This window comes from Rhinoderma darwinii, chromosome 3 (genome assembly GCF_050947455.1).
Source record: "Rhinoderma darwinii isolate aRhiDar2 chromosome 3, aRhiDar2.hap1, whole genome shotgun sequence".
NCBI classification, from domain to species: Eukaryota; Metazoa; Chordata; class Amphibia; order Anura; family Rhinodermatidae; genus Rhinoderma; species Rhinoderma darwinii.
In genome coordinates this window covers 38279310-38303087 of record NC_134689.1, presented here as the reverse complement: position 1 = coordinate 38303087, position 23778 = coordinate 38279310, and the positions used below count along the sequence as shown (strand labels likewise).

Below are 23778 nucleotides of genomic sequence, written 5' to 3'. Positions count from 1 at the left end.
CGGGAAGGCGGGAGTTGTGGCACCGTTGGTTACCGGGGGGGGGGCCCAGTCTTTCCTAGTTACGCCCCTGTCTACACCCCCAATACATTTGTTGTAGTCTGTTACACAGACAGGTTTCTGCTTTGCCACAGTGGTGTCCGTGTGTACTGTGGACAGCATGTAGACATCCTTCTTGTCGGCCCACTTCACTGCAAGTAATTCCTCACTCGCAAGGGCCATGAATGTTCCTTTTCCCAAACGCCTGGACACCAACTGATGTGGGAATCCCACTCTGTTCATCCGTACTGTCCCAAAGGCCCCTGTATTTGCAGCATGGAGGGCTTTATAAAGGGCAATACCAGTATAAAAGTTGTCTGTATAGACGTGGTACCCCTTGTGCAGAAATGGCTCCATTAGGTTCCACACTATTTTGCCAGATGTGCCAATAGTTTCTGGGCAGCCTGGGGTATGAATTTGGCGGTCCCTGCCTTCATATATTTTAAAACCGCAGGTGTAACCCGTTGTGCTCTCGCACACTTTGTATAACTTCACCCCATATCTGGCTCGTTTGGAAGGGATGAATTGACGAAAGGAAAGACGGCCTTTGAAGCTCATGAGCGATTCATCTACAGACAAATTTTTATCAGGGGTATACAACTTTAAAAATAAATCATTTAGAAGGGTGATTAATGGCCTTAATTTATTAAGCGGATCATAGGCTGGGTCACTTCTTGGGGGGACTTGGAAATTGTCGGTAAAATGCATGAATCACATTAGGGCCTCATAGCGGTTTCTGGACATCACTGCTGCAAATACAGGGGTAGCGTGGACAGCACTACAAGTCCAGTAGGACCGGACAGATGTTTTTTTTTAACCAAACCCATATTGAGGGTAATGCCTACATTTTTTTTTATTTCTGGGACACTTGTGGGGCTCCACATTCTTTGAATAAATAGACGCAGGCTTTTGCAGAACAAACTGCCTAGCATACAGATTAGTCTGCTGGACTATCAAGTCTAGGACCGTATCGCATACAAATAAATGAAAAAAATTATAGGGGGTAAAATTTTGGATGTCAACACTAATTCCTGGAGTCCCTTCAAATTGGGGTACTTGGGGGGAAAATGATAGTGCAGGATCCCACATCACGGGAGGGACTGCAACACTCGGCCCTGCACTTGACACCTCTACAGCGACTGACGTATCTACCACCATAGGACTATGGGGTTCAGCGGTAGAATTAGAATCGTCACTGTCACTGTCGGGAACAAATTCTGAAGCGGTGTCTGTTTCGCTTTCAGAACTGTCGGAACATAGCAAGGCGTAGGCTTGCTCCGCGCTGTACATTCGCTGAGACATTATATTTATAGATATGTGTGTATAGATATAGGGCATATATATTTATATATAAGTCCTAACCCTAAAGTAAACCTAAAAACGACCAAGTTTTTTTTTCTTTTTTTATATAACAGACGTAAAAACAATTCAATAAAATAAAGCCCTAATGTAGTATTACGGCCCTAAACACTAACGCTAAACTAGCCCTAACCCTAAAGTAACGCTAATCTAGCACTAATGCTAAAGTAACGCTGCACTAACGCTAATCTAGCGCTGACACTAATCTAGCGCTGACACTAATCTAGATTTTATATATATATATATATTAGAAAGTGGTGATTTGTTTTTTCACTTTTTTTATACAGCACAGGACGCAGACTGATCTCTCTCTCCTCTCAGAACAACTACAATGGGAGGAGAGAGAAACACAGCCCATGTCCTGGCTGTGTTATGAAAATAACTGTCAGTGATCTCTGTTTTATCACAGAGATCACCTGATCAGGGACCAGTTACAACGGTCCCTGATGGTTGCTGTGCCAGCTGCCGACACAGGTAAGATATGAACAGCGCATGCGTGCGCCATTTTGGGGGGGGGGAAATCGGACGAGGGGGGGAATCAGACGTGGGAGGGGAACACTAATTACCCTTTCTCGCTCCTTTCTAAGGAGTTATTCCATAAGAGGAGAGAGAAATGGTAGCGATCTGCCGCTTTACCGTGAAATAACGATTCACGGCGATCACGTGACCAGAGACCACTCGTGATGGTCTCTGGTCGTTGCTCCGAACACTCAGCTACCTCCGGTAGCTGAGAGAACGGGGCTCTGATCTTTTGTTTCGGCGCTACTTTAGGCTAAAGCGATCACGTGAAAAGGCGTCGCTTTAGCCTAAAGCCCCTTAGTGACGACCGTGAAAAGGCGTATTGTTGGTCACTAAGGGGTTAAGTAAGCCCTACTGTTCAAAAATCCATCCACAGGCATCAGAGGACCCAGGGTGTGCCAAGAAAACATTCCCACAGTCCGTAATACACCGCTACAAGCCTGAACTTTTAACATCTGACAGCAAGGGTTCAAGGATTCACGTCGCTTGTGCCAAAATCTGACCATCCTATTAGAATGGTGCAACAGAAATCTGGATTCATCTGACCAGGAGATGTTTTTCCACTCTTCAGTGATCACATTTTTGCGCTATTTTGCCCACTAGAGCCTTGCCTTTCTGTTTCCATTAGACCGGAATGGCACTCAAACTTGTCGCCTGCTGTTATAGCCGGTATACTGTCGACACAGTTGCACAAAAAAACCTCACAAAGTTGTCAATTTTTGAACCACTGGCCCTGGTTAGTCTAGCAACAATAACCGTGCCTCGTTCAGCGGAAAATCTGCAGCGGAACCTAAAACAATGCATTCAAATCAGTCACAGAAATCCACAGCAAATAGTGCATTTCAGCTGCGGAAAAGCATCGTAGCTGTGGAAATCATTGTGGATTTCTTCAGGTTTTTTTGGGCAGATTTAGTGTGAAGCAATGATTGTAGGAAAACTTTATGTGCACCTGCGTATTCCCAACGATTTTTTGCAGCGTGTCTGTGTAAACGCTGTACAAACCGCAACAGTATATAACTTGCGTATTTAAGGGCATGTTCACACAGGGCGGGCCAGCTGCGGATTTTCCGCACCAGATTTCACTGTGGAAAATTCCCAGCTTATTACAGTTGAAGCAAATTGGATCATCCACACACTGCAGAAAAAATCAGCTGAAATATCGTTCATAAAATGACCTGTGGTGCGATTTTTTTTAATCTGCTGCATGTCAATTTATGCTGCGGAATCTGCTATTTTAATGCAGGTTTTCCCCATTAAATTCAATGCGGAGGTAAAACCAGCAATAAATAGCAATTTTTTTTCATGTTTGCAGCAGAAAAGCTGCAATTGAGCCACAAAAATCGCAAATTGAAAACAAACCAAAACCATTTTTTGGTTTAAAATTAATTTAAAAAAAGCCAATACTTCGCCCCCGAGTGTTGTCATAGCCACGTGTCGTATGGGCTGCAGGAGGCTGGATTGCACGGAGAACAGAGGGACGCGTCGTTATGACAGCAGCAGACGGATAAGTATTGTTTTTTTGTTTTGTTTTTTACCAGCACTGTTTTCCGGCTGAAAATCCGCACCACAATTCCCCTGCGGGTTCTAGGACGTGTCGGCTGCGTACTTTTACACAGTGTATTCCGCCCTGTGTGAACATACCCTAATGCAGAATTTATGCTCCCCACTCAAGTCTATGGCCCAAACGTGCAGCATTTCTGCTCAGAATACGGAGAAATCCATATAGGGGAAGAGATGACACTAACAGGCTGTGATCTTTCTTCCTTCTGTCACTTGAGGCTTCCCCATCCCACCCCGCTGCTCCCAACTTCAAATAAGTCGAGCGCCCTGAATATTGCACCTAGAGCTTTGAGACTTCTCACTTGAAAGCAAAGATTCTAGTCTTTAAAGGGTTCTCCAGGACTTTATATTGATGGCCTATCCTTAGAATAGATCATCAATATCAGATATGTGGGGGACCGACTCACGACACCATCTCCACCGATCAGATGTCTGAAGGGGCCGGGTCTGGGATTGCAGTTCCGGTCCTATTCAATTGAATGGCACCAAGCTGCAGAGAACTGCAATCAAGGGTACAACTTATACGGAAGCGTACGGTGCTTTGCCTGGTAAACTATAAAGAGGCCACGGTGTTCGTCACCACTGCCTCTTCAGGCACCTAATTGATGAGGATCTGATATTGAAGACCTATCCCAGGGATAGATTATCAATATAAGAGTCCTGGAGAATCTCTTTAATATGAAACAAAGAGCTCTATCCCTTGTAATCTAGTCGCAGTTAGCGACATTAAAACATTAGTTTTTTTTCTTTGAAGAAACCACACCACTCTTTAGAATGGGATGTGTCTGGTATTGCTGCTTAGCTCTATTCAAGCAAATGAAGCGGAGCTGCAGTACTAGGAAAAGCCCATGGACAGGAGTGGTGCCCTTTCTGGAGGAAAAAAAAAAGCAGATTTCCTTTTTAACCTCATAATGCACCAATTTAATGCAATCAGGATAAATGTAACAGCAGAGGAAAGTGTCCACTAAAGTTGTAATGGCCTATGAATGCTTATGAAACAATACCATTACCTGGACTACATCTGCTCTCTTTCTTAAAATAGGTTCAGAATTGCATTTGGCAATAAATAATCATTCATTTTAAATATTTAATGAGATAAAACAGCTTATCATTATACACAGTATAATGTAGATGACAGAACGACAGAGGACTAGTTTATTTTTACAGTTGTATATGTAACATGAGCAATACACAATAATCTTAGTGAACTACACCTAAGTCCCACATAAGTGAATCACTGTCCAAGGAATGAGGCCATTGGGTCATCAGGCCGCTGTCTCTTCATTCTGTATGCCTCCATCTCTTCCTCCGTGGGCTCCCGTGTCTCATATAGGCTGTTAAATGCTCTCTTCCTCTCGTCCATTTGCAGCAATTCTTCAACATGTTTAAGACGAGCCTCCTCAGCATTCAGCGCCTGAAGTGAGAGAGTGAACGTGTCACAACATACAGCTGCATCTGACAGGATACACACACACACACACAGATTTTATGCAGTTTTAGGATCAGTTTTTTGAGCCAAACACAGAAGAGAACACAAAAGAAAAGAGACGCATCATTATTTCCTTTATACCTTTCCTTCCGTTTGGATTCACTTCTGACTTTGGCTCAAAAAACAGCCAAAAACTGCCACAACAACTGCATCAAAACGGTGTGTGTGATCCTGGTCTAACAGTTAGGCATATCGTGCCAACTACTGCAGTGAGCACATGGTCAAAAGCAGCACGAGCAGTGGAGAGTGCATAGACGGTAAAATAAAAGGCCAGAGACCAGACAACGTTTAGTAATGAACCACAGTGGCCACTAAGTCAGGCTAAACTGATTCTTCACAGCACAAATTTAATAAAGTGCTGGAAACATTCCTCAGAGATTGAGAACATGACAAAGGCAACAATCCTAAAGTGTACCTAATCATTTAAATAAGCTTCTGACAAGTCATAAGGAGGGGGGGGGGTGCAGCTGCTGAGACCCCCCCCCCCCCTCTCCACTGATCATTAGAATGAAAGGGGCAGAATTGCCTAATTGGCAATTTCTGCCCCTCGTTGGAAAAATGCCAAAGGGACATAACACTCAGCCGAGCGATTCTGCCCCTTCAGTCTAGGGAATCAGTGGAAGTCTTAGTACCACATTTTATTTAAACAATAGATATTCCTCACACTGTCTGATGCAATTAAATGATGCTCAATGGCAATAAGGGACCCAATATGTGCCGCGAAAAAAAATCCTCACTTTATTAGCCTGAAATATTAACGCAAGGCAGGGTGGTACAATGCATTCATGTAATTTACCTCAAATTATGACCCTAGCATAGAAAACGGAAGATTCATCAGAGGAGGTGACTTGTGTTAGAACTAGGAGGGGCACAGATAATAAACAATATACCAGACCTTCTTAAGTTTTTCCTGCTTTTTCTTCTCTTCCCCATCGCTATCAGAACCACCACTTTTTCGGTGCTTCTTCTTCTTTTTCTTCATTTTTTCCTGATGAATCTATGAACAGGAAAGATGTTTTTTTCTTATCCCATACTAATTACTTGACAAGGGCGACATAACAGAAAGAGCAGCCAGCTTGTATGCTACGTAGTTTTACATTACACTACATGTTCGCCACAAATTTATCTGGGCTGGAAATTTTTTTATTGCATAGGGGATGTCCAGTTTAGAAAGACCATTATCAAATATACTATTAGGGACTTTGCAATAAATAGATGAGGGTCTCCCGTTCAGGATCCTTATCTATTAGCCAGAGCAGAGAGTGGCAACAAAGAGTGTCTCTCGCTCTGTAACCAGAATGTCCATGCATTGCCAACCCCTGGACTCCCAGTGGGCAAGTCCACCTTCAACTCATCAGCTGTCAGAATGTGGAAATCCCCTTTAAATCATATCCACTTACCTCCACTAATGTCTTAGGCTTGGATATCTCTTCAATAGTGGCCAGTTCCTCTTCACAAAGATCATCATTCTAGTAAAAAAAATAAAAAATAGAAGTTTAGATTTAATATGGCCGTACGGCTTTAAAATAAATCGATGTGGTTTAGTAAACAAGTAAAGTATTTAGAAAAGAAGGAAACTTACACTGAAACTCTTCCCAGCTTCCCCGGTGCAATAAGACATCTTGACAAAGGAATGGCAACACTTGTATCCCCATCTTCCATCTTTCCAATATGAACCCCAAATGCACTAGACAGGAGAGATGACAAATATTCTCATTCTATGTTTTCATAAATGTTTAATAACATATACACTGGCCCTTCATGTTACAATATTTTCTTCTCACAATGGTCTTTCCAGGTCCATCGTAACTTCAAACCGTATTCAAATCACACGGGCATAGGCAAGCGAGTTATTGGAAGATCCAGCCTATCGGCGAGTGCCTGTGAAGCCTAGATTTCTAGATCAAGGCCTTTAAGAGCGTTTTTTTGTTGTGGTTGCCAGTATACAACAAAGGATGCCAACAGTGGGGTGCCAAGGATAGCATCATACATATTCTTTGTGGACCAGCTATAATACCTACTATTTATATAGTATTAGCATTTATTTCTCTACATAAATGGTGCCAGTAGGTTTCATAAAATAATATTAAATCATTAGTAGATACAAGCTTAATCATGTGGTCATCAGGACCTGGCACAACGACTGGACACATTTGGCACAGATGCCTGAGGAGTATAAAGATCAGCGGCAGGCAACACCTTGTCAATAATACTCAAATGGAAGTTTAATACATTCTCGTTCACATATTTCTATGTAAATCGATTTGCAGGGTTTTTGGCTTTGTCATTTGAAGGGCTCAGACACTTACCGTGTGGTTACTTATAAGAACATCTTCCTCGTACTTCGAGCGGACAACTGCTTTCTCCTGTCCCTTAATAACAGTGCCATGTCTAGAGTATTCCACGTAGTCCTCTGTTTGAGCAAGTAGCAGCTCCACAGGTGGGGTGTCCAAATGCTCCTGTCCTCCATACTGTAAAACACAGCCAAACCAGCATCTCATAGGTTAAGTGACATCAGTTTTCCAATATTTGCCTTTACATTTAACAAGACACAGACTGGGCACCCATAGTAAGACTTCTGTACACGATCACTCAGAGCGGATTAGGGGAGGACATGGCTAGGTTTGTGTACACTGTCAAATCTATGTATGCAGCTCTCCCCATTCCCTGCACACTGTTGCTTCAGCTTGCATAAAAGCCACGTACATGGACACAACGATGTAAACAACCACAGCCATGGTGCCTTGACATCTGCATGGTAAATTTGGAATTTACACACAGTATAAAAGGGCCTGGTTGTTAAAAGTAAACCTTTCCTATAATGATGGTAGATGAAGATATAAGATAGGGCCTGTTCACATCAGCGTCATCCTTCCATTCATGGGTTCCGTTAGACCTTTCCGTCCCATAAAAGGAAAGGCAAATGGAAACCATAGCTTCCGTTTGGAATACCATTTCAATTGTAATGCTTCCGTTGCAAATGGTTTCCGTTTGTTTCAGTTCCATAAGGTTTCAGGTTTTTTTGTCGGTAGCAATAGCGCAGTCGACTACGCTATTGTTTCCAGGGGGAAAAAAAACGGAAACCTTACAGAACGGAAACAAACGGAAACGAAGGTCTAACGGAACCCATGAACGGAAGGATGACACTGATGTGAACACACCCATAAGGTTACATGTTAGTTGGTGGTTTATTCTTACTTTATATACAAAAGCACAAATGTAGTTTATGGTTTACATTTCTTGTCTACATTAATGACTTACTTTTTCCAGTATACTCTTTTTCTGGTCTTCCTTGAAGTCTTCTTTCTTAACTTTGAATGATTTGCATAAAACTTCCAGTTTAGTTGGATCAGCCTGCAGATGTACGTCCGAACCCTTCTCATAGGCTTCCCAGGAAAACACTGTGCAGAAGAAGCATTATCTTAAACACACGACAATAAACAAAGAGCTTATGTCATTAGTTGGGGCACTTTTTTTTGCTTTATTCCTTTTAAAGATTAAACATTTTCTTTTGAAAATTAAACATTTTTGACCTGAATTTTTTTTTTCCATTTCCACTGACCAATGCTAATCAATTTCAGACAAAAAACGATGGGTTCAATATGCTCATATACCCCCACATGAATTCATCAAGGGGATTAGTTTCCCAAATGGAGTCACTTTTTAGGGGTTTCCACTGTATTTGCACCTCAAAGGCTCTGCAAATGTGACATGGTGCCCAGAAACCAATCCAGCAAGATCTGCGCTCCATAAGCCAAAAGGCGCTTCCATTCTGAGCCCTACCGTGTGAAAAACAACAGTTTCTGACCACATAGGGGTATTGCTGTACTCAGGAGAAATTGCTTTACAAACGTTGGGGTGTTTTTTCTCCTTTATTCCTTGTGGAAATTAAAAGTTTTGAGCTAAAACTACATCTTATTGGAAAAAAATATATAATTTTTTTCATTTTCACAGCTAAAATCTAAAAAAAAAAATATATCTATGAAACATCCATGAAACAACTATGGGGTCAAAATGCTTACTGCACCCCTAGATAACTTTCCTGGGGGGGTGTAGTTTTCCAAAATGGGAGACTTTTTGGGGGTGTTTCTTATGTTTTGGCATCTCAAGGCCTCTGTAAACATAGAAGTGCCTATGTCTAAAAAAAAAAAAAAAGGCCCCAAAATTCACAAGGTGCTCATTAATTTTTGAGGTCTGTGTTTCAGTCAAGCACCCCACTAGGGCCACATATGGGATATTTTGGAAAACTGCAGAGTCAGGCTAATAAATATTGAGTTCCGTTTTTCTGTTAACACTTGCTATATTACAGAAAAAAAAAAAAAGATTAAAATTTAAAATCTAAAAAAAATAATAAGTTTCACTTTGCTTTCATTCCTGTGAAATGTCTAAAGGGTTAAGAAACTTTTTAAATGCTGTTTTGAATACTTTGAGGGGTACAGTTTTCAAATACTAAGTTTCTCAAATTCGCTCTAAATTTTACTGTTTCTTTCAAATAAACACTGAATGTTTTGACCAAATTTTAGCACTAACAAAGTACATTGTGTCACGCGAAAATAAATCTCAGAATCTCTTGGATAAGTAAGAGTCAGATTTGAAAAATAAGGTTAGAAAGGTCAAAACTGGCAGCAGCAGCAAGGGGTTAAAAACGCCCCCTACGTTTTCTATTCGCATATTAACTATGTAATTATTTATCATATATGTATACCATAAAACTCTATACTTACACTGTGTCTGTGCCATTGAAATGGTATCTCCAGTGTATCGGACAAAATTGTCTCCAGCGTAGCTGACCCTGTACACAAAAACCATCAGTCAGGCAAGCAGCAAAATACATACGGTAATTGTGTGTCTTCATTTAAAAGGGCATCTGCACTGGATTAACATTTATATGTAGATTTAGGGAGTCTCTAAGTATAAGGGAAATATAAAGATAACCAAAATCACTTACATCTAGCTAAGGAATTCTGGGAACCGACCTAAATACAGTTAAATATTTGATTATTTTTTTTGTCACTGTAAAATCCTTTTCTCTTTGAATATTTTGGGGGGACCCAGCACCACCGGTAAATATCCTTGCCTCTAGGAGGCACACACTAGGAAGAAAAAAAAAAAAAAAAAGTGTTGGCTCCGCCCAGGCAGGCCATGCACTTCCCACAGACGATTGACTATACAATTTGTACAGACGCAGTAGGAAAAGATGATAAACATCAACACAACCATGGTCCCAGGAGAACAGCAACAAAACATCCAGAACAGAATCCCAGGCCTTGGAAAACTAAAGAGGGTAGGATCTGTGTCCCCCAAAGAAGTCAACGGGAAAAGGATTTTACGGTGAGTGTAAAAATCAGATTTTCTCGTTCATATCTTTGGGGAATCAGAACAACATGGAAGCAGTAAAGTAGTCCCAGAGGGTGGGTAAAAAGAAGAAATCTGCTGTTCGCCGTCTTACGTACAGCAGAGATAGAACTCTGTGAAGGTATGCACCCGAAGCCCAGGTGGCAAACTTACCTTTGGACTGATAGTCTTCCATAATCGCAGACAGAACCCAGCAAGCAACGTTACATTTAAAAACAGTCAAACCTTTGCGCGGTTCTTTAACACCTTCCCGACCGCCCACTGTCTTTTGACGTCAGGCGGTGCAGGTGCTTAATCTACAGAGACGTCTTTTGGCATCGCTGCAGATCAGGCTGATGAGCGCTCGTGTGAGCGCTCATCCTCTAAGCAGGAGCTGTAACTAACAGCTCCTGATCTTAGAGCAGCCTCCTGAACACAGCTGGGGTCGGCAAACATTCGGATCCCAGCTGTGTAACCCTTTGATTACCGCGGTCCCTGACCGCGGCATGATCAAAGGGAATTTCCCTCTTTAATCACATCACCGGGATTCCAGTGATGCGATCAAACACCGGGGAATCCCTCTGCAGTCAGTCCTGGGGACCTACAAAGGACCCCAGGGCTGTCTGTTCCGTGTGCCTGCTGTTCGAGCACACTATGTGCTGCCCGATCAGCAGCCTATGTCATAGTGACACAGTGTAATGTATTAGCGTACAGAAGTATGCTAATACATTACAAGTACAAAATAAAGTTACAAATAAAGTTATCCCTTGATGGGATTAAAAAAAGTAACAAAACAAATAAATAAAAAAAGTGCCAAAAAGAGTCTTTATTTTGCATTAAATATTTTATTGCCCCTACACTAAATAAAAACAAAAAACCTACGCATATTAGGTATCTACACGACCGTAATAACCTGAAGAATTAATCTAAACGGGTTATTTAGCGTGAAACGTGAACGGGATAAAAAATAAACAAAAAAAACTATTCCGAGAATCGCTTTTTCCTATATTCACGCCGTAAAAAAAAAATTTTTTACCCCCAAACTGTGTGAAAAATAAAATACTATTTCTCTCGCATAAAACAAGGCCTCATACAGCCACGTCAATGAAAAAATAAAAAAAGTTATGGCTGCTGAAACGCAGAGAGGCAAAAACCAGAAAAATTTAGCTGGTCATTAAGGTCTTTTCAGGCCCGGTCATTAAGGGGTTAAGGAATAACAAAAAGAGGATCAGAGCATCTAAACAACTCAGTTGCAGCACAGTAGATGTGTACTGCTTTAACCACATCAAGACAATGGAGGGTGCGCTCAATCGGATGTGAGGAAGAGGGGAAAAGGAGGGAAGGATGACATCCTTCGGGAGAAACAATGGGACTGGGCGGAAGACCCCCTTGTCCCTGTGGATCACGAGGAAGGAAGACAGTGAGGCTAGTTCTGAAACCCATCTGATGGAAGTTACGGACACAAGGAATGCAACATTCCAGGAAAGAAACCAGAGCAAAATCTTGCAAAATGCCTCGAAAGGGGAGGCTGAAAGTGCTCCCAGGAACTGGTTAAGATCTCGGTGCTCAATAAGATCCAGAAAAGGGTAGGCAGAATTGGCCACTCCCTGTAAGAAAGTCTTCACCTTATAGTGGAAAGTCAACGTTCGCCGAAAAAGGATGAGAGAGTAGAGACATGGCCCTTGAGAGAAGCAAGGCCAAGGCCCTGATACAGACCCAATTGCAGAAGAGACAGAATCCTTGGAGTGGAAGACACCAAGGGACGGAAACAGTGTTGATCACACCAACGGAAATATACCTTCCACGCACGTGATATAACTTAGTCGATTGTGGTTTCCAGACCTTGGGCATCATCTGGATAACGAATTCATTAAAGAGGCTCTGTCACCACATTATAAGTGGCCTATCTCCTACATAAGAAGATCGGCGCTATAATGTAGGTGACAGCAGTGCTTTTTATTTAGAAAAACAATCTATTTTTACCACGTTATGAGCGATTTTAGCTTTATGCTAATTACTTTCTTAGTGCCCAACTGGGCGTGTTTTTACTTTAGACCAAGTGAGCGTTGTACAGAGCAGTGTATGACGCTGAGCAAACGTTTCGACGAGGTCGGCATACCAGGCCTTGCAAGGCCAGTCTCAAGCAAATTAAAACTGTGGGAATGCCCTCTGCCTTGACCTACTTGAAGACTCTGCGCAACAACAGAAGGGACACAAAACCCCTCCCAAGGAGTGACCAGGGCCATGTAGAGCAGAACCTCGTGGATGAGACGAGATGCAAAGAGGTCCACATCTGGAGCACCTCAGCTTCCAGCAGATTTGGAGAAAATTTTACCGGTGGAGCTACCAGCTCCCCCGGATTCATCTTTTCCTGACTAACAAAATCTGCAGCCCAGTTGTCCACTACCGGCACATGGACCACAGACAGAGTTGCTATAGGATTCTCCGCCCAGTGGGGGATCCGAAAGGACATCCACATTGCCGCCTGCTTCCTGGTGGTTCAGATTAGAGACCGCTGTAAAGTTGTCGGTCTGGACGCTGACCGACATGGAGAAGTGGAATCCAATGGGTGAGCGCTAGAAATATGGCCCTCAGTTCCAGAAAACTGATCTTTAACAGAGTTTCTTCCCCCGACATGAGTTGCTGACATCTGTCGAGGAGCAAGAAGGTGCAGCCCTGAAAAATGGGTGGTGAGGTCTCTCACCAGAGCAACTCCTGGCGAACCCATAGGGGTAGTAGGATCAATTTGTCCAGGAAATCCTGATATTTGTCCCAAAGCCTCTAGAGTTGCCTTGTGTTAAACTGGGGATAGGAAATGGCCTGGATGGTCACCACCATTTTGCCAAGCACTCTCCCAAGAGTGAATGGAGAGCCAACCTGGCTTGAATGGCACTGATCTTAACCTTAGGGAGAAATACTCTGGCGGTCCTGGCGTCAAAAATTATTCCTAGGATCTCCATTTGCTGGGTTGGCACCAACTTGGGGTGTGGCATTAAACATAGAATATAAGAGGGAGATAGTCCCTGATTGTAATTGGCAGTTTCAGCACAGTAGTTTAAACTTAGTGCAATTGGGAATCTTCATTCCTTGAGTGAGTAAGGAGATAAAATAAAAAAAAAATTGGGTCTTCGGGTAACTCTCCACAGGAGGTGGATTGTATTTGTCCTGAAATTGCTCATTTTCCATTAATTTAAAAGAGGACCCGTCACTAGGTCATAGAAAGTGAACCAGCAGTCTCACCTTACTACCGCTGTCTCCTGGACTCCAGCAGTGCTTATATTTTATTTCTACTCCCCCGTTTCCACGATATTGCCCTCAGTTGTTTTGGTGCCAAATATGTTAATGAATGGCTTACGAAGCGGGCGCTAACACCAGCGATTCTTCTGAGGTGGGGCTACCTCACAGCCTCTGACATTGTCCTATCAGTGTGAGGCTGCTTCACACACAGTGCTAGCTCAGCGTCAGGCTCACTATAAGAGACTGAGGCTTTAAGGAGGGAGGAAAACACTTCCAATAGTCATATATTGGGCTGTGGACCACCTAGAACAGTGTTTCTGGTGGCATATGAAAGATGAGATTCGTAACTTTCATATGCCTCCAGGATCGCAGATCTCACCAGTTGAAAACACAGTTGGGAATAGAAGCTGTATACTAAAATTAATATACAGATCCTATTCCCGACTGTGAAGCTGTTTAGCTTTGCTAAGAGGAAGAGGCGAATACTGGGAGCAGAGTAAACCCTGCCAACACAAAAACAGATCTAGACAGTAAATCCAATCTCGTCAAGAGAATCACTAAGGGACACCATGTCCAGCAGTAGATTGGTACACTAGGAAAATCACGACACAGGTGTATCCACCAAAGGAGAGACAACCCATTTGGTGACAAAATCCTCTGGAAACGGGAGGAACATATCCGTCCGTTTGGAGACGGTTAAGCACGTCAGGCTACTCCCATTACTTAGAGAGGAGTTTCTCACCATGGTTTGAAAAAGAACAGGCAACCTTAATGTGCAATGTGTCCCTGACAGCAAGGATCACTTCCTGCATAGCTGCCGCCAATTTAGTGTCTTGTGCTGACTGAATCAAAGTCAGAGGATTCTCCAGAGGAGGTGGACTGATCCTGCAGTAAAACAGCCTCTCAAGAAATGGTCCGAACGGGAAATGCTTGTGAAGAACCCAAAGAGAAGCAAGATCTGTCCCACGAGGAAGAGGATGCGTTTTCCCTAGAGGGGATTCTAAGGGAGTGTTGACCTTGGTCGCTATTTGGGTCTCTTCAGAGACTCACCATGATCTGAGAGAGCCTGGAAAGCTCACCTATGAACTGGGTTAAAAACATTGTCCTGTAAGGGATGGCAACATCCTGGGAGGGTGCAATAGAAGGATACTGGGAGGCTCTAAGAAGCAGACACTGAGAACATAGCGATCGAGACTGGCCGCAGGCAAATTTTTTGTTGCAGCAACCGCAAGAATAGTACACCGCCATCGCAACAGGAACAGGTTATTGGTTGGAGTCCTCCTGGGAGTAAGACATGTTAACAAAAGAAAGGACGGGGAGGACTAAACAAGGGTCAGTGTGAAGAGAAGCCCATCTAGGAAGGAAAAATGGCCCCCTGGAAAAACAGGTAGCCCTACATGTAGCCCTGGTGCTGGGTTCTGCCGAATGGCCATTAAATAAAAATATCTGAAAACCCCTTTAATTAAATATAAGATGTAAATAACAGAAAATGTAAACTTACTCATCGGGATTCTTTCCTGCATCAGAATATGGATTTTCCCTCATGGCTCTCGTTTTTGGATCATAGTATGCAGAATTTGGATTCAAGTTCCTTAAGTACTGCAGGAAGGGAATAAAACCGAATTTCAAACAAACTCTTAAAATAATGTACTGTTCCCATCACCTATACACAGCTCACACTCTAAATAACCCCTGTGAACGAGAGGGAGAAGAATTATCTTACCTTGGCAGTGTCTTCTCGGATACGAAGGTTTCGGACTGTAATGCGTCTCTTGGAATCAAAGTTCTGTCCTGGCATATCAATGTCATCGGCATATTTGTCTTCATCCTCATCTTCACTGTTGCGATCCCTGTCCTGAGAAATCAATGTATGACAGATTAATAAACACTGTCTCTGTTTTCCTTTCCAAGTTTATTCATTTATTTTTATCTAATAATTGGGTTCTTCTTCCTACACTAGGACGGCCCTTCTAGCCTTTAAATTTATGTAAAACATTTCAGATGCAAAGGAGCGATAGAATTAAAAGGATTAGTGTCATGAAGACAACATCTGTCCATATGCCCTGTCAGGCTCCTCCCACTATGAGCCAATCTATAAGAGTGGTGTTTCATCTGGCGGACCCGACCTGTCCATGCATTACATACAAATGAATGGCCAGCATGTCTGGCCAGAGATGGCTTTCCCCTCTCAAACAAAGCGGATCGCCGGAGGTTAGAGAAGCCGTACCCGCCACCATAACTGGATTCCATTTAAAAAGGACTTTTCAGAAGACAAACTATTTAATATAGTAGGGATAGAGAACAATATTTAGCACGTGCGTGCTACCAACAATGATTTCTTCAATCACAATAGATGTTCAGTGCTCCAAGAGAAAGCATTTATTATCACTCACACCAGAATTATATCCAAGCCCCTGCCGCCTATATAGTGCAAGGAGAATCTAGGATGTGTCATCCTAATACATTTTACATAATAATTTAGATAGACCGGTGTTCACTTTATAATTCTTTCATGAGATATTATATTTGCTATTTAAAAAGGTCTCAGTTCCAAGCAATGCTTGGTTTTCGGCACCATGTTTTCTCAGAACATTTATTTAATCATAAACACAAAGGTCAAGCAGGAAGAGCCATTTGAAGACCGACTTCCCGCAGCAAAACTTACTGTTTGAGCATTCTGGTCCTCCTCTCCCCACTGGTGTCTTGGGGAACTCTGAAGTAAAGAAAGCGAGATATATGATAATAGAAAGTCAAGTCATGTTTAACAAGGAGAACAACAAAGTTCCCTTGGGAAATGACCAAAAAAATATATGTATATAATATAATTTATAAATTTGCCAATAGCATTTTTCTTACCACATGTTCAGAAAGTTTTCCTGAGGCCAACTCCTCCTGAAGCTTTTGAGCCTTCAATGTACGTTTTGCCTTGAAGAATAAATAAGATGGGGAGAGTCATTTTAGTGTATATTTAACATTAAAACTAGGTCTATTCCAATCAGTACGATGCCATTGATTGTTGGAGATGGGAATAGAATAGCGGCAGCACAACATATCTGATTATTGTGATTAATGTGATCTCAGAGATAATAAATTCCTTTAGACACCATTAACATACCAAGTCGACTTTGGAATGTTCCTCAACAATTCTCATGTGTTCTTCCGGATTGTAACCATTCCATCGATCTCTCTTCCCATCATAGTCAAGCAAAAGCTGGGGTTGATCAAACTCATCTTGGGCAATGTTAGCTCCATTGAACTTTGCTCCAACTCTCCGAGGTCTCTGGAAAATAAATATTTTCAATTGATAAGTGACCAAACATGTAATCAGAGCGTGTTAGAAGACAGTCAGGTGAGAGATTGAGCCCTGTAATTTGTGCCCGAAAGTATATAGAAGGCGCAAAACCAAAAACATTGTGTAATAGGTTCCATAAATAAGGATAATAAAACTCAGTAACAATGGGCTTTGGTAAACTTTTGCAACAGATGAGCAATATAGAAAATAAACCAAACTCACCTCAAAACAGTCTTTTTTCTTATGAGTCATAGCACCACAGTTTTCACAAGCTCCTTGACGATATTTTGTTGCAAATGTGCCCTAAATGGAACAAAAGGGATGTTTTACTGTTCCATACTTATAATCTAAAAGGTTGCTTGTACATAACTGCTAGAGCCTGTACATATATATATACACATACATACATATACACACACACACAGACAGATTTTAAATATTTTTATGGAGTTAGACCTAATTATTGGGTCACTTGAAATAAAGCACGGATAGTCCATAATATAAAGCCTGTACAACACTCAGGGACTTTGGCAGATATGCCAGGCAGGCATCAGTAAGGACATGCTAAATACTCGGTCTCAGTCACTGTTAGCATCTCCATTTATGCAGCCAGATGAATTCGCTGCTCGTCTGTTTCCGTAACTCCCATGAAACATAATGGAGAGCGACTGTCCCCTCTCCACTTAATCCCCCACCTGGAATCAGCAGGCCAGAGGCCACCTCACCTGGCAAAACGGAGGTCGAGTGACCCCTGTTCTTGATATAGGTGTGGGTCTCTGAGCTGGGACCCACATCTATCAAACATTTATGGCATCTCCTGTAGATATGCCATAAATGTCTGAGTTGGGAATAAGCCTTTTAGCACAGTATATGGAGGTAGTTTAGACTATCACTTCCCTTTTGTATCATGACAACGACTACCACGGTCATCACGATTGCAGCCATTAACCACTGGTGCGATTTATAAAGAAATAACATGTCAGGGCTGAATATGACTATTCCACTCCTGATATTTTATTGAAAAAAAAATTTGACTTGAGATTAAATATAATTTTTCCACATTAGTCATCAGGAGTAATTAGTTCAGAAATCTGATCTTTCTGCATGATTGACCATAGAACCTGCTTACATATATGACAATTTACACAAATTGTGAATATGGTACTTTTCTACACACTATACATTATCTTATAGATTCACCTCATTAACTCCTTTCCTATACCATTCTCCCAATGATGTAAATTCTGTCTGCTTCTCATCCTGGGGTCGCTGATGCTTTAAAGTGGGCCTCTTAGATGGATCCACATACCATGGGACAGAAGAAATGTACTGAGGGATGTGAGGATTGATGTCTCTGAAAGATGAGAAGAAGTAAAAAATTAGATTTTTCATTTTCCGTCGCGGATCTTTTGCTACACTAAATCTAACAAAAATATATTGATGTATACAGTACACGTGTAGGTAAGCGCATGCACACATTGTAATGCATTCACCAAGCAGTGGCAACGTTTACACAAATCCAGAATCATTTGTTAGGGATAACAACTGCTTAATCCACATTTCCATGTTACTAGGCTGGAGGCCACATAAAAAAAGCCTTTATTCTTTTATTTCTAGAAAAACTTTCACAAGGATAGACATTGGTGGCATATTGCTGGGACACGTCACCAGTGTCCGATCAGCAGCGCTAGTAAAGCACCTTACCACTTTGTATCTTGTTGGCTCCACTCTGCTTTCTTTCTCCCAAGATTTACTTGTTAGGGTATGTGCACACGATATCGACCATTATGGCTGAAATTACGGAGCTGTTTTCAGGAGAAAACAGTTCCGTAGTTTCAGACGTAAATGCTCCTTCTCGCATTTTGCGAGGCGTCATTGACGGCCGTAATTTAGAGCTGTTCTTCATTGAATTCAATGAAAAACGGCTCAAATTACGTCCAAAGAAGTGTCCTGCACTTCTTTGACAAGGCAGTTATTTTACGCGTCGTCGTTTGACAGCTGTCAAACGACGACGCGTAAATTACAGGTCGTCGGCAAACCCATTCAAATGAATGGGCAGATGTTTGCCGACGTATTGGAGCCGTATTTTCAGGCGTAAATCGAGGCATAATACGCCTTGTTTACGCCTGAAAATAGGTTGTGTGAACCCAGCCTAATTTGAAAAGCGGAGACGCTTAACTGTATTAACAACACTTACTTTCCTTCTTCATCCACCTCAGCCGGAGCATTTCCCAATTTTCTCTGTTCTTCCAACTCCTTCTTCTTTCGCCAGTCTTCCCGTGTCATCTTTTTGGGTTCATCCATGCCAGATGGATCCCCACCTCCCGCACTAGCGATGATCTCCGAGCCACCGGACATTTCTGAGCAGAACTACAATAACAACAAACAGGTATGTTTGAATAATAAGACAAAACAAAGGCTAAGTAAATATACATGGGAAGGTGTTCTTCATTTGAGACAAAGATACTCTTATACTCTGAGTCAACTGTGAAGTGGACCAGCCTTAAAGAGTAACTAAACTTTCAGAAAACTTCTGACATGTCATAGTGACATGTCAGAAGTTTTGATCAGTGTGAGTCGGAGCACAGAGACCCCCACCGATCGCTAAAACAAAGCAGCAGAAGCGCTAGGGTGAGAGCTGAGCAGCTTCGTTTTTGATCGGCTTTTCTCAGAAAGCCGATATAACGGTGTACAGCCCCATAGACATTCTATTGAGTCCGTACACCGTTAAGTCGGCTTTCCGACAAAAGCCGACCAGAAACTAAGCGGCTAAGCGCTCACCCTAGCGACTCTGACGCTTTGTTTTAGTGATCGGTGGGGGTCTCAGATCTCGCGAGATCACGCTGTGACGTCACTCACTTCCTCCCACAGGAACTTCATCGCGTCGGACGAGCGAGGACACGCTGTGTGTCTGTGAACTGCCAGAAGCTGGGTGGTAACGAAGAGAAGTGGATGATGCGGATTCATCAGCATCATACACTTCTATTCACAACGCCCAGCTAGTAAAACAAGTAAAAACGCCCAGATGTACACGCACAATACACGCCCACTTGGACATAACTTTAAACACTCCCAGTTGTACTTAATAAAGGCTCATTTGCATAAATATAAAAATGGTCATAACTTGGCCAAAAATGCTCGTTTTTGAAAAAAACAAAACGTTACTGTTCTCTACATTGCAGCGCCGATCTGCTGCAATAGGAGATAGGGGTTTGAAAATCTGGTGACAGAGCCTCTTTAAGGCTTTTGCAGTCAGGTGTATTGGTATTGCACCCGTGTTAAATTTTCTGCATTCCAGATGTAACACCCAGATCCCACACAATTCTACGGAGAGATCCTAGAGCACCAAAAGGATCTTACATCCAGAACATGGACAGTTCAAAGGACACAAACTTTTTAAACAACTTATGCTAATCTAATAGTATCTGATATAGATACAATATATAATCTGATATAGATCATATATAATCTTATATAGATCAACTTTGCAATTTACTTACTGTTAAAATTCAATTTTATCCATGCAAATTCTGTGTAAAGTTACTGACACTTCTCCCTTCCTGCAATCTGCTGTCCACCCTCTGTTGTCAAGCAAAGTCCGTCCCTGGTTACAGAGCAGAATTGACAGACTGCAGAAGGTGGGGGTCTCTTCACTGCCTGACTATACAAGTCTATGGAGGGAGGAGGGGGAGCAGGAGGATAGAGAGAGAGAGACACACACACACACACACATGCTGCCCATACAATCTTAGGAGAGGGGATGAGCAGGGAGCCAAGAGAAAAAGAGAACCAGACATGCTGCCCATCGATAGAGGGGGAGCAGGAGGAGGATGCGGGAGCAGAAAGACTCAGGCACGCTGCCCATACAAGTCTATGGAGAAGAAAGTGGGGAGCAGAGTGAGAGACACAGACACGCTGCCCATACAAACCTATGGAGAAGTGGGGAGCAGAGTGAGAGACACAGACACGCTGCCCATACTAACCTATGGAGAAGAAAGTGGGGAGCAGAGTGAGGCACAGACTCTACTGCTGAACATAGTGTTATATGTCATCCTAGTGCTTAATTCTCAGTTACACTATGCAGCAGTAATGAGTAATCTCCTCCATGCTGCTGCAGCGCATATATATATATATATATATATATATATATATATATATATATATATATATACATACATACACACACTACCGTTCAAAAGTTTGGGGTCACCCAGACAATTTTGTGTTTTCTCAAATGAGTTGCAAAATGACTAGAAAATATAGTCAAGACATTGACAAGGTTAGAAATAATGATTTTTATTTGAAATAATAATTTTCTCCTTCAAACTTTGCTTTCGTCAAAGAATTCTCCATTTGCAGCAATTACAGCATTGCAGACCTTTGGCATTCTAGCTGTTAATTTGCTGAGGTAATCGGGAGAAATTTCACCCCATGCTTCCAGAAGGCCCTCCCACAAGTTGGATTGGCTTGATGGGCACTTCTTGCGTACCATACGGTCAAGCTGCTCCCACAACAGCTCTATGGGGTTGACATCTGGTGACTGCGCTGGCCACTCCATTACAGATAGAATACCAGCTGCCTGCTTCTTCCCTAAATAGTTCTTGCATAATTTGGAGGTGTGCTTTGGGTCATTGTCCTGTTGTAGGATGAAATTGGCTCCAATCAAGCGCTGTCCACCGGGTATGACATGGCGTTGCAAAATGGAGTGATAGCCTTCCTTATTCAAAATCCCTTTTACCTTGTACAAATCTCACACTTTACCAGCACCAAAGCAACCCCAGACCATCACATTACCTCCACCATGCTTGACAGATGGCGTCAGGCACTCTCCCAGCATCTTTTCAGTTGTTCTGCGTCTCACAAATGTTCTTCTGTGCGATCCAAACACCTCAAACTTTGATTCGTCTGTCCATAACACTTTTTTCCGATCTTCCTCTGTCCAATGTCTGTGTGCCTTTGCCCATATTAATCTTTTCCTTCTATTAGCCAGTCTCCGATATGGCTTTTTCTTTACCACTCTGCCCTGAAGGCCAGCATCCCGGAGTCGCCTCTTCACTGTAGACGTTGACACTGGCGTTTTGCGGGTACTATTTAATGAAGCTGCCAGTTGAGGACCTGTGAGGCGTCTATTTCTCAAACTAGAGACTCTAATGTACTTGTCTTGTTGCTCAGTTGTGCAGCGGGGCCTCCCACTTCTCTTTCTACTCTAGTTAGAGCCTGTGTGTGCTGTCCTCTGATGGGAGTAGTACACACCGTTGTAGGAAATCTTCAGTTTCTTGGCAATTTCTCGCATGGAATAGCCTTCATTTCTAAGAACAAGACTGTCGAGTTTCACATGAAAGCTCTCTTTTTCTAGCCATTTGGAGAGTTTAATCGAACCCACAAATGTAATGCTCCAGATTGAAGACATCTGAAGTTAGGTACGCTTTAAACGCAGGTATAACGCGCCTATCTAGTGAAAAGTTCTACAACTTTCTAATATACTTATTCTTTTCTTGTTTAAATCCAGAGGCCAAAAACCTGTCCAAACCCATCACTTCTCTCATGAGATCAGTGGATACAATTGTATGCAGTCTTGGCAATCTATTGTCATCTAAAGAGCCTAGACTGTATCCATGGAGGTAAAATGTGTCTATCAGGAAAATAGAGATTTATGCTGCTATTAAAGGCGATGTACACCATTAAAATAGACATTTTTATTTATTTTTTTTAAAACTATGTTTAGTGCAACTTTCTAAATGCTTTTTATTAAAAATTATTTTTACTTTTGGAGATAAAGCTGCTTTGTATTCTGTATATACAGCAGCTGTATCTTGCACTGAGACCAGAATCCCTCAGGTCTGCGGGACTGACGGGTTTGCGTGACAGTGGGTACTTAGATGTGATGGATAACAAATGGATCCTGCATCACTGAACCCGTCAGTGCCGCTGACCTAACGGATACACGTTTCAATGCTAGATATAGAATACAGAATACAAAGCAGCTGTATCTCAAAAAGTAAAATTTTATTTTATTAACTATTTAGAAAGTTGCACCAAAACACACTGATAAGACATTTTCATTTAAAAAGAACAAAAAAAATAAAATACGATTTCAAAAGGTGTACATAGCCTTTACACCTAGCTCACAGAGAACTGCAGGGCAGTGAGTAGTAGTAGGTCAGTACTTCATCCTCTGAATGCTTCCATTCACTGAAAGCAAGCAGAAATACGGAAAGCTTTGAGGAGTTGAAACAAAGTATATCACAAAGTTGCATTAGAGAATGTATAATCTATATTTACATATTGCCTGGAAGGGCTGCAGTTTCCGAACGTCGTAAAGTTTACTACCATAATCGCACAGGCTATCGCATGATATGAACGCACGTCATCTGTCAACCGGCCAAATTATCAGCACATCTGCGAATATCCGTAAAGTGAAATGTAGCGTTCCAAAAGCTCAATTGAATCCGTTGCCACTCACAGTAGAGCCCTCCTTAAAGTGGTGAAACCAAACAGTATCACAAGCCGACCCTGTCACTCGCGTACTATTCGCCTTTGACAGCAGGTAAACAACATACAAAATATCGTCAGCCAAGAGAATTTAGCGTTACGTCCATCACTCACCGTCCACTAGGTGTTATTCAGCGGGGAAACGCAGTTTGCGTAGGAACGAATCGTAATCCGGAAGTAAACATGCGACCCGGAAGTGACGTGTAACAACAAGCCATTCCGCTGAGGTCGCTGATGCAGTGGGCGGAGCTTTGAAGTTTATTGATCTATTAACCCTTGTAGTTCTATCTTGTAAGATTCAATCGTCGTCACACTCGCATGAAAACACAATAAAGTCATTTGAAAAAATGTGGGGTTCAAACCTGAGAATCATTACTGATACATTGACTTAGGACAGTTGCTCATAGTAACCGGTCAGATCAATTATTTTTTAAAGGTTGTAGTGGGATGTATATAAAAA

At 42.1% G+C, this 23778-nt stretch overlaps 1 protein-coding gene across 2 annotated transcripts; it reads right to left on the bottom strand.

Annotated features, from left to right (window-relative positions):
* Positions 1 to 4529: 4529 nt before the first annotated feature.
* SLU7 (spliceosome associated SLU7) lies at positions 4530 to 23539 on the bottom strand. 2 transcript variants are annotated; one of them, XM_075856288.1, is made up of 16 exons: positions 23433 to 23539; positions 19024 to 19196; positions 18027 to 18180; positions 17049 to 17129; positions 16650 to 16814; positions 16391 to 16459; positions 16200 to 16247; positions 15258 to 15389; positions 15036 to 15133; positions 9688 to 9755; positions 8225 to 8364; positions 7273 to 7434; positions 6546 to 6650; positions 6364 to 6432; positions 5859 to 5960; positions 4530 to 4888 (listed from the first exon to the last, which is right to left on the bottom strand). In XM_075856288.1, the coding sequence occupies exons 2-16, from the start codon at positions 19182 to 19184 to the stop codon at positions 4709 to 4711; spliced, it is 1734 nt and encodes a 577-aa protein (XP_075712403.1). In that variant the 5' UTR covers positions 19185 to 19196; positions 23433 to 23539; the 3' UTR covers positions 4530 to 4708. The 2 variants fall into 2 exon arrangements, with proteins under 2 accessions (XP_075712403.1, XP_075712402.1); XM_075856287.1 differs by lacking the exon at positions 23433 to 23539 and adding an exon at positions 23109 to 23174.
* Positions 23540 to 23778: the final 239 nt, after the last annotated feature.

Excerpts from the sequence above, each read along its gene's own strand:
- SLU7 (XM_075856287.1), bottom strand. The coding sequence starts at position 23,159 with ATGGTAGTAAACTTTACGACGTTCGGAAACTGCAGCCCTTCCAGGCAA. Across the intron at positions 15,134-15,257 it reads TCCGAGAAGACACTGCCAAG|TACTTAAGGAACTTGAATCC; the intron begins GTAAGATAATTC and ends CCCTTCCTGCAG. Across the intron at positions 7,435-8,224 it reads AAAAGAGTATACTGGAAAAA|TATGGAGGACAGGAGCATTT; the intron begins GTAAGTCATTAA and ends TGTGTTTTACAG.